Source organism: Malania oleifera, chromosome 13, assembly GCF_029873635.1.
Source record: "Malania oleifera isolate guangnan ecotype guangnan chromosome 13, ASM2987363v1, whole genome shotgun sequence".
NCBI lineage: Eukaryota > Viridiplantae > Streptophyta > Magnoliopsida > Santalales > Ximeniaceae > Malania > Malania oleifera.
In genome coordinates this window covers 84,043,675-84,055,076 of record NC_080429.1, presented here as the reverse complement: position 1 = coordinate 84,055,076, position 11,402 = coordinate 84,043,675, and the positions used below count along the sequence as shown (strand labels likewise).

General features: G+C 35.3%; 1 protein-coding gene across 5 annotated transcripts; it reads left to right on the top strand.

Annotated features, from left to right (window-relative positions):
- Positions 1-5,985: 5,985 nt before the first annotated feature.
- On the top strand, positions 5,986-9,727 carry LOC131146291 (transcription factor TCP5-like). 5 transcript variants are annotated; one of them, XM_058095778.1, is made up of 3 exons: positions 5,986-6,073; positions 7,438-7,878; positions 8,481-9,727. In XM_058095778.1, the coding sequence occupies exon 3, from the start codon at positions 8,502-8,504 to the stop codon at positions 9,303-9,305; it is 804 nt and encodes a 267-aa protein (XP_057951761.1). In that variant the 5' UTR covers positions 5,986-6,073; positions 7,438-7,878; positions 8,481-8,501; the 3' UTR covers positions 9,306-9,727. The 5 variants fall into 5 exon arrangements, with proteins under 5 accessions (XP_057951761.1, XP_057951758.1, XP_057951757.1 ...); XM_058095775.1 differs by lacking the exon at positions 5,986-6,073 and having other exon boundaries at positions 7,545-7,878; positions 8,402-9,314; positions 9,499-9,727; XM_058095779.1 differs by lacking the exon at positions 5,986-6,073 and having other exon boundaries at positions 7,611-7,878; positions 8,481-9,314; positions 9,446-9,727.
- The last annotated feature ends 1,675 nt before the right edge of the window (positions 9,728-11,402 follow it).

Here is an 11,402-nt window from a genome sequence, read left to right as displayed (position 1 = left end):
TGGGGGGCTTATCACACCCCTTCTATTATTGGTGCACATTATTTTCTCACGATTGTCGATGATTTTACCCATAGTGCTTGGGTTTATTTAATACACCACAAATCTGACTCTCATTCTCTCTTGCAATCTTTCATTCATCTCGTTGAAAACCAATTCTCTACCACCATCAAAATCATACGAAGTGATAATGGGCCTGAGTTTCACATGCTCACATTTTATGCACCCAAGGGTATTGTCCACCAAACCAATTGTGTCTCCACTCCTCAACAAAACGAAGTGGTTGAACGCAAACATCGTCATGTCCTCAATGTTGCCCACTCCTTACTCTTTCAAGCACATATGCCTACACACTTCTGGGGGTATGCTATTCTTACTGCTACCTATCTCATTAACCGCACACCTTCTCCAGTTTTGGGTGGTTTATCTCCTTATGAAAAATTGCATGGTGTCAAGCCCACATATACTCACCTGAAAGTATTTGGATGCTTGTGTTTTGCTTCCACTCACTCTTAGAACCTAGCCAAATTTGACCCACGAGCCATCCAATGTGTCTTCCTTGGTTACTCGTATGGTCAAAAGGGGTACTGACTCTATAATCTTAGCACACACAAAGTCTTTGTTTCTCGAGATGTCATTTTTCATGAAGATATTTTTCCTTTTACCTTTTCTAAACCTGAACCTACAGAACCTGTCCTACCTTGTCCTGTATTCTCCCTTGACCATATTCTAGATGACCTGTCTCCCATTCCGTCACCATCACCATCACCATCACCATCACCATCACCATCACCATCTCCATCTCCTATTCCGTCACCATCACCATCAACATCTCCTTGTCTAGTACCTCGATGATCTAGTCGTCCCACTAAGCCACCGACATGCTTGAAAAATTTTCATATGGAATTGGTTCTACCATCTTGACCACCTACTCAATCATCTGACTTTGCATTGGTCCGTTCATCAGAGACTCCTTATCCTCTCACTGATTACCTTTCTTATTCCCACTTAACTCCTATTCATCATGCCTTCACCATGGTTATCTCTCTTGCCAAAGAACCACAATCTTTTTTACAGGCCATGACCGATTCAAATTGGCATAATATTATGCGTGTTGAGATTGATGCTTTTGAGCTCAATAATACCTGGATCCTCACTCCTATCCCTCCTGGTAAGAATCTTATTGGATGTAAATGGGTTTATAAGATCAAATACAATCCAGATGGATCCATCAAACGATACAAGGCTTGCCTTTTTTCCAAGGAATACATTCAACAAGAAGGCATTAACTACACCGAGACATTTGCTCCAGTCACGAAGATGATCACTGTTCACACCATTTTGGCACTTTCTTCCGTGCATAATTGGCATCTTCATGAACTTGATGTCAACAACGGTTTCCTCTATGAAGATTAGGAAGAAGTAGTATACATGTAGCTTCCATTGGTATTTAGATGAAATGGGGAGACTAGAGTATGCAAGCTCATTTAGTCTCTCTATGGCCTTAAAAAAGCCTCGAGGCAATGGTATGCCAAGCTCTTATCCACCCTTTTTGATGCAAGATATTCACAGTCCAAGGCAGATTACTCACTTTTCATCCTATCCCTCAAGAACAATTTCACTGCTATTTTAGCATGTGTGGATGATATTATCATTGTAGGAAACAGTTTGAAGTAGATCAATGTGGTTAAGAAACTTCTAAGTGACCACTTCAAGCTCAAAGATCTAGGAATTCTCAAGTATTTCTTGGGAATTGAAGTGGCTCAAGTTTGAAGCAATAAGCTAGCTTCCATAGTTGAGCTAGCAATTATTGTTTGTTTTTTTAGATTTCCATTAAAAATATAACCTGTGGTAGAGAGAGAATCACCTGACAAAGTATTCCAATCAGTATCACAAAAATCTTCAAGTACAACAGGATACTTAGTAAAAGATAAGCCTTAATTTTTTGGTACTAACTAAATATTTCATTACACGTTCAAGAACATTTCAATGTTCTCTTCCCGACTTGCTCGAAAATCTACTAAGTATCCCTATTGCATACTAGTTAAATCAGTTGCATATCTCAGGCTACCAATAATGCTATTATATTCCTCTTGATTAACTACTTCATTCTCGTTCTTAACAGGAAATAAGTGATTACTTGAATAGAAAAGAGTAGTAACATGCTTGCAATTATTAGTCATATTTATTCAAAATTTTATCAATATAATGCGACTGATCAAGAAATTTACAATCACACGATCTTATAATTTTGATGCCTAAAATAATATTATCCTCACTTAAATCTTTCATCTCAAAATATTATATTTTTAGCATAGTTTTTGGTTTCTCAAAAAGGAGTGTACACATTGAATCAAGATTTTTCATAATAGACATGCTTATTAGCACCTGAGTTTGCCCACCACCCCTCAATATTGTGGACCATATTTATATCAATAAACATCGCCAAAAATTGTTCCTCAATAATATTAGATTGAGGAATAGGTCCACATTTTCAAAATTTGCAAATTCAAGTAATATCCCACTTTTGCCACAAACATTACAAACATTGTTGTTTTACTTGTAAGGGGTCCTTGGTTCAAATTCTTTTAATTAGGGTTGCCCCTATTCATTTTGTGAGGTCTATTGTTATTTTTCATATTTCTTCTCTTAGGCTTTAATTGAGAGTTTTTAGGAAAAAGACCTTTGGGTAAAGTATTATATTCGGAAATAATAAAATTTACCTTTGTGGTATTACTGTTATTGGTATTACCATTTTCTTGCAGAATTACATCTTACCTTTTTCCTCCTTGGTGTCATACTTATTATATAAAACCTTTTTTTTTATTTCCATCTTTTGAAGTGGGCTCCTCTAAATCGAAAAGGCTTGTCACGATCTCCAACATTTTCACTCGGTTTCTCAAGGACTGTAACCTCCATAATTTGAATCTCCTTAAAATTGTTAGAAAATACTAATAATATAAAATGATAAATTTACAAATAAAAAATAAAAAAAATAAATCACGATTCACAAATAGGCTGAGGCACGGATATCTCGCTCTCTTTAAGGAGATTCAAGCCCTTTGCGGTTATATGGTTTAGCCCACAAACTGGTGCAACAGAACTTCTCAAGAATTGTCTCCCCCAAGATACAACAACCCGATTTGAATCGTATGACTTTCTCCAATTCTGCACAAATAGAGGAGTCCAAAGCTCCACTAAAAACACATTTCTTTGCTTGCCAAACTCATTAGACTCGAGAAAAGAATTATATGATGAGAATGAAGAGAAGAAATTGGTGTATTGTGCTAATACTTTAAGGGTATATTTATAGGCACAAAATGACCCTTCATTCTCCATGTACTTAATAAATATGATATGTATATATATTAAGTAAATACATACTTAGATCCAAGGTAAATTCATATAATTAATTATACATTTATCAAATACATGAATGAATGACCATAATTAAATATGGATGCATCACTCAATCCAAGGTACATCTTTATTTTTCCATGATAAAATAATATATACATCTTCTTTTCCAAGATAAAATAATAATATTAAAATACACTAACAATTCTCCCCCTCATTTTAATATTATGTATGTATCATACATGTAGAGAGCTTAACAATCAAAGATGAACAATTATGCATAATGTAGGTGTACTTTGTATTGAACCTTCACTTAGTGAACAATAATCTTTACTCCAGAGTTAGTAGTGGTACAAAGTTTTGTGGTATATTAAGAAATCTCTAGGGCAGGGACTTTTCTTGTCAGATTCTAGTGAAATTCAACTCCATGCATACTGTGATGCAGATTGGGCACGCTGCAGGGACACTAGACGATCAGTCATCGGGTATTGCATCTTGCTTAGAAAATCACTCATTTCCTAGAAGGCCAAGAAGCAAACAATGGTCTCTCGAACCTCAGTTGAAGCAGAGTATATATGGCCTCTACATGCTGTGAGGTCACTTGGTTAAAATTTTTACTCTCAGATATTGCAGTGACATATTCTCAACCAGTCAGACTGTACTGTGATAACAAAGTTACTATACATATAGCCTCAAATCTAGTGTTTTATGAATGAACCAAGCATATCGAGATAGATTGTCATGTGGTTCGAGAAAAACTCCAAAATGGGATCATTTAAACAATCTATATGCATACAAGCCAGCAACCCACTGATTTATTTACCAAAATTCTTGGAGTTGCACAATTTAACTACCTACTCAGCAAGTTGGGTGTTATAAATATCCACGCCAACTTGAGGAGGAGTGTTGGGGAAGACCACAAATCAAGGAGCAAACATGAAGGCCTAATTAGGTGATATTTCCTTTTGAGAAAAGTCCGCAAATCTCGTTATTATAGAAAGGAGCTGGAAATTAATTTAGGAGTAATTTTGTATTTATTCCATTGTTCCCCAATTACAAGTATAGATAGGGGTTGTAAATTGTGTTAAGAGATACAATTTTTGAACAGAGTTTTTATTTTTATATATATATCATGTGAAAAATTAAAGGAAGAAGAATATATATATATATATATATATATATATATATTCTTCTTCCTTTAATTTTTCACATGTTTTGGGAAGATAGAACACCTCATCACAACCCTAGGTTTTCAGACACTTTAAGTGGTGGGTAGATAAAGGTGGATATCTATTTTAATTAATAAGGTGCACATGCAATTAACTCTACCATCCGTCGTATTAACGCAAGTATAAAATAAGATAATTAAACATATATATGACTTCCATGCATTTTGAATCATTGTTTTTTGTTGAATCCGTCCCTTGTTCGAATTCAGAGGAAACCTCATATATAATTTTAATTAGTACAAAATTTGAATTTAAATTTGATATTTGAAATTTATGCATAATGATATATAGTAGATAAGAAGTCACTTTCACACAAAGATGGGAAATGAATTGAGACTTGAGAGAGAGGAATTAAAAAAGGGGGGGGGGGGGGGGTGGCGTCCCTTTCGCATGCCATAATGGCTTGGGTGCAGTTCACTCAAGCTATGTGCATTATTTTCCAAAGCAGCATGCATTTACACCCGTCTTCTATCTTCTTTTTCTAGCTAGGGTTTGGAGCTGTCACCATCTAAGGCTTATAAAAGAGAAACAACTGCATGAGAGCAGAAAAAAATACAGCAAAAAAGCAAGAAAGAACACTTGGATTCTTGCTGAATTAAGAAAATCCACTAATTGGATTTGCAGTTGTTCAACTTTGTTCCCCATCATTCCTTCATCATTTTTAATTCATTTAACCACCTAACCAACCATTTATAATTAATGCTCCCCTCCGAGCTAGCTGCAGACTTTGGGGATCTCTCTCTCTCTCTCTCTCTCTCTCTCTCTCTCTCATATCCCAGTGGTACGTACTATATGTTGGGGAGACAATCTGTTCATCTCACAGTTTGCTGATTAAATGTTGGCTGAAGAAAGAGCAGAGGCACAGAGGTGTGTAAGTTGTTGGACCATTTTTCTTTTTAAGCTCTTACACAGTGTGGCCGATGATCAGACAGATATATCATAATCAGTATGAGTATGAACCACCCTTTTCTCTTCTCGGGATGCATGCCCCCCCGGCCACCATCGATCTTCTAACCGGCAACTGCACACAGAACGAGAGCTGACCATTTTCCATAATACCCATAGTACTGTAGTACATCTGAAAACTCTATCTATCTAAAAAGTGAACATAATCTTCAGTAATCAATTCAATTCCTGTGGTCAACCTCTTTTTTTTTTTTTTGGATTAGGCAACGGGTGCTCTACCTCTTTCTTTCTATAAAGAAATGCCTAGGTACTTAACTAATGCTTTCAAGGTTATTTTTTTAAAACTTTTTATTAACTTCAGAATTTAAGAAGAAACAGTAGTTTGAGTTGAGATAGAAAGCAGAATACACATGGCAGGTTCTGGGAATTGCATTTTAGGGTTTTTTTTTTTAAATTTTTTTAGGGTTTTTGCTTCCTGGAAATGGGAAACTGCATGCTTTTGACAACTGCAACTGCAACTATTGCTTCATTATCAGTCTCAATTTCCTAGCTAGGGAAGACTATCATTTCTTGATGCCAAAAAGGTAAGTAAAAATAAACTCTCTCGCTCTCTCCATCTCTCTCTCTCTCTCTCTCTCTCTCTCTCTCTCTCTCTCTCTCTCTCTCTCTCTCTCTCTCTCTTCTGTAGTTCTTAAAAGAAGTGCGTGGTCTCATGTACTGATAGTTGAATTGGGAAATGCGAGTTTCTTTGGGTTTTAAGCAGAAGCAGTGCATCACCAGCCATAACCTAGGTTTTGATGTCCCTCTCCAGTTTCAACTCTTTCTGCTAAGTTTTGAATTTACTATATATATTGCTGCACTACCCTTCTAACTGGAACTAACATTGCTAGCTTACACACACACAAACATACACAAATTTATGTTTATAGATTATAATGAGCTACATTTGGGATCCATTTTATATTTAACAATCACAGAGACTTGCCTGACTAATTCCCTCACCATCCAACTTTGACATGAACTAAGAACACACACATATATATAGAAGATCCATACAGTTAAAAAAACACCAGGTTGGGGGGTGGAGGAAAAAAAAGAAGGAAATAGTTGATCTTTGGCATGGATCCACAGGAGGGACAATCTATGTATACGAGTAATAATTAACAATAAAGTCTCAACACCCACAGGAGGGACCTATGTTTGAATATTGGATTTTAAACCTAAAGAAGCACTAGTCCTAAGAAGAGGAAAGAACTTACGAAAAGGGAAACCATTAAGTGATTGGTTATGTCTAAGAGAAAAATTAATTGTAAGTAGCACCAACCTTTTTTTATTGATGATCAAGATCCATCTTACTGACAAAATGTGCATGTGGTCCTTTATGTAGTAGTGATGCATGCTTTAAATTAAAGAACCTACACTGGTCCCTCCTCTATACCTCTAACGTACTACCACCTACTATACTTATATATCTAGCTACTATATATTTAATCTAATGCTCCACTCTACAATTAGAAAATTCCTAAATATAACTGAGACATATAAATTAATGTGCCTAGGCATGCCTAATTTTTGCTTTAATCTTGTTTGCTAATAATAAGAGAAAAATAAGGACAATGTTATTTGTATGCAATACTTGACATCTCAACATTGTCCAAAATCGCTCAGCAAATTAATAATGTAATACAAAAAGGTAGGGTTTAATACTAGTTAACATATATTAGAGTGTTTTTTTTTTTTTTATTTGGGTTGAAGTAGTTAGCTAGCTAGACATGCATTCCTCAATTGGTGCTGTTTGAAAACTCATAAAAGTTATTTGTAGTTGTCGATAAAGCATTCACAGTCCTTTTCTATTACAATCTAGAGATGGTCCCCCTACAGTGAAGTTTACAAGTTAATTTTCTTACCAGTCAATTATTGAGTACTAATCAATAAAATGCAATTGCAGGGAATGAATGACTAACCAGATAACTAGGCTGGCTGAAAATTTATTTTGTTTGTGGTTGAGATGAATTGATAAATGATCGCTACTCGGCAGTCGAAGTGACGTGTCTACATCGACCACCACATGGTCACAAACGCGCCATACCTTTTTCTTATTCTTTTTCCCGTGCAATTAGCAATCAAGTTCTACAGGCATCTTTTCTTTCCCAAAATTGTGACTTCTTTAGCAAGTCATTTCTCTGCAGAGATACTAGGTTTGTAATATGTTTCAAGTACTTTGCACAAGGAGGTAGTTATGTTCAAAAACAAAGTTGCGGCCAAGCACTTGAAATCGACAATAAGCGATGTGTACTCCTAGCTTCCCCTTATATATTCTCTTTTAATCTCCTTGCATACGCCAGCGAAACAGATCAGATGCCAGTTGCCTTCTAGAATTTTCTGCACGGTAAGTTCATTCTCCAATTTTAGTTGTTCAAATGAGAATTGAAACAACAAATCTTAAAAGTTTCCATCATATGCCTATCTGTTGTTTAATTTTTTTATCCTAATCTATAGACCATGTTCATCTTTTTTTTTCCCCCTTTTCATGCCCTCTTGAATATTTTGATACCCTAGTTATGTATCCCTTGCTATTTGCAAGCATGGTTCAAATGTTTAATTTTTCATTCTGTATGGAAATGGAATTCTCATACATGAGAAATTATATGTAAAGCCTAATTTTCAAAAGAGAAATTGATTTTGAAGTGTCTTTATTTAATATATATATTTTTTCATATTTTATACATTAGAAACTCATAATTTCTTCTTCAATATGAAAAATAAAAAAAATGAAAACTCAATTTTGTACTTTTTTTTTTGGGCAATCATACTCAAATACTCATGATTAACAAGAAAAAAAATTGATGATACATATATTTCACTACAAAGTTTCCAAACAACTATAACTTTTATTATAAATGTTGCATAAGATTAGAGAAGGCACAAAAGAATTGCGATTTGGGAGCTGACAGGAGGATGATTTCATTTGGTTTGGTTGAAACTTTGAAGGTCAATGATGAGAAAAGTAAGATGATTACCACAAGTTCAAGAGAAAAAGATCTCCAAGCAAAGCATGAAGGAGACACCAGTGGCAGCAAATTCTTGAAGGGGCCATCTAGTTCAAGACAATGGGTAGGGTTCAGAAACCCAAGGATCGTGCGTGTTTCGCGCTCCTTCGGGGGAAAAGACCGGCACAGCAAGGTGTGCACCATAAGGGGATTACGAGACAGGCGAATTAGGCTATCGGTACCCACTGCAATCCAATTATACGATCTCCAAGACAAGCTTGGCCTTACTCAGCCTAGCAAGGTAATTGATTGGTTGCTCGATATAACCAAGCATGATATCGATAAGCTCCCCCCACTCCAAATGCCACAAGGAAGCTTTGGTCAATTTCACCAACCAATGTTACACAATCATGTGCTGAATATACCCCAATCTTCTTTCGATACCTTGTTTGACGCAAACATGAACTTCATCAGGGATGGAAAGAACAAATTATCACCATCTACCAAGGAGGACCAAATGACAAATTTATCAAAATCAAGATATTGGGGTAGTACTCCAGATGCTGCTGTGGGAACAAAAGATAAAGAAGTAGTTCAAAACGAATCGGGCATCGAGAAAACAAAGTGGGTCAAACTAAGTGAACAAAACCCTTTTCCAAAGGCCAATCCTCATGCTCCATTTTCAAGTTTTGCAAACAATGGCATGCCATATGCTCCCTACTGCCACTGTGAGCCTTCAAATTTGTGTTTATCCCAATTGGGACACTTTGGTTTTCCATCCCAAGCTGAAGATCCACATAGTAATAATATTTCTCCGTTGCTGTAGCAGTCTCAGGTATTTTTCTACCCACCACCTACAACAGCATCAGTACTTTTCCCCTCATACCCCATTATTAGTAATACTATCACTTCTTCTTCTTTAGAGGGTGACCTAATTAGAAAAGTAAACCATTTTCAAATATTTAGCGCCAGTTTGCAGAACATGCCACTGAATGGTTTTGTGCCGTCTCTTCATTCAGCTAGCTCAGCTCTGAAGTCCTTCCCATTGAATGTAAATTTCAAGCTTCTTCAATCTCAAAACAATGAAGAAAATAAGGGTAACACTGATCCTTGAATTTTTGCATGTTATGCTACTTCTCAGTCTCGGCTATATGTTTTAATTCATAGCTTCACAACTTGTATTCGAATACGTACCATTATATATGCAAATTAAACGTGTTAATAATTATATATTATGGGAGTTTGTAAGTATGCATGGCAATATTACATGATCTATATATATGATTGAGTGACTTTATGATGAGTAGTAGTTTCGTAAAGATGGTACTCTATTCGGATTGTCTGCTGGTGGGGGTTGGGGGTGGTCTGATGCATTGGGGATGCCATTTGTACGTGCTTTGGTTCTACTTTTAACTTGTTTATATATATATATATATATATTAATAGGAGAGGGTTAACTTTTCGTTGTAAGAACTATACGAGCCCATGTGTGTATGTATGTGTATATATATCTATATATACTTAGTGATACATGCATATACATGTATATATATAACATGGGTAATTAATGTTAATAAACTATGCCTATTGCCCAAGTAAGAAATTTTTTGATGAGCCCATGTTGACCAAGAGTAAGAAATAATTGCACGTAGTAGGGATTTATATGCTAGTTAATATTTCTGAGCGTATAAGATTTTTCAAGCTGCTCCCACTGTGTATGCATTTTAGATTTTGTGCAAGGTTTTCCTCATATTTTCGACAAGCATGTATATATAAAAGTTGAATAGAATGAAATTGGCCATTTTGTTTTTACATAATGGTCTCACGTATTGTATGTATTTTAAAAGACTTCTTCCTCGATTATTGACTAGCTACATCCCTAAATCAAAAGTTTTGCAAGGACAAATTTAGGGTCTCCATGCATGCTAGCAAGGTTTGTTTGTATTGTTTGGTGGCTTGAATCAAGGTGAAATAGTGACGTTATGAAACCCTCACTAGTTAGTTGGACATTTTATTACCTAATGCGTAACATCCTTAATTGACTAAGTCTCCGTTTAGAATGTCTTAAAAATAAGTACTTTTTATGATTACTTGTGACAATTAGTAGCATTTGATTTACACTTAAACTAGTACTTACTTTTCCAAACTACTTTTTTTAAAAAAAAATAAATTTTCTAGAAAGTACATATATGAAAAAGTACTTATAATAAGTAATTCCATACTATTTTCAAATAAGTACTTTTTTAGATAAATGGTTCAAAATGATCCCTTAGCAGAATGAATTAGAGATGTTATTAAAATCTACACTAGCCTAAAGTGAGGGAACAAAGAATTGTGCAGAGCTATAAGTGCTACACTGAGTTGAGGGGGTCAATTCAAAAATTTATTCAAGTTGCAGTTTGAAGCCTAATTGTTTATTTGACATCGTTGGGCCCTTGATGTGGGCATGTGACGTTGTCATACACATTCTTCTCAATGTGCATGATATCTTAGCAATGTTAACTGTAAGATATTTCTCTTCCATGCAATAAGGCAACTCAAAGAATATACTTCTCTTTGCCCAACCATCTATGTTGTAGATATATTTTGACTAATATTTTTGCCATTTTTTTTGTTAGTCCATTTTCATGATCAACAATTTCCCTTTCAAGATACTATTTGATTGTCATCTCTCTTTTTACCCAAATTTCACTTACTCATTTCATTCTTTCATCTCCCTTCTTATTACTGAATGTTTATCCTTTGAATTGTTTAACTATATTTAAGCATGAATTAAATATGGCATGGATGTGAGACAACTCTCAACTTCTTCATTGTGGTAATGCTTGTCACGCCTCAATCTATGAATCATTGGTAAGAAAATCCAAATAGTAACAAAACTTATGTGCGTGATCCTTTCACAAGTATTGGGAGCATGTGTGCA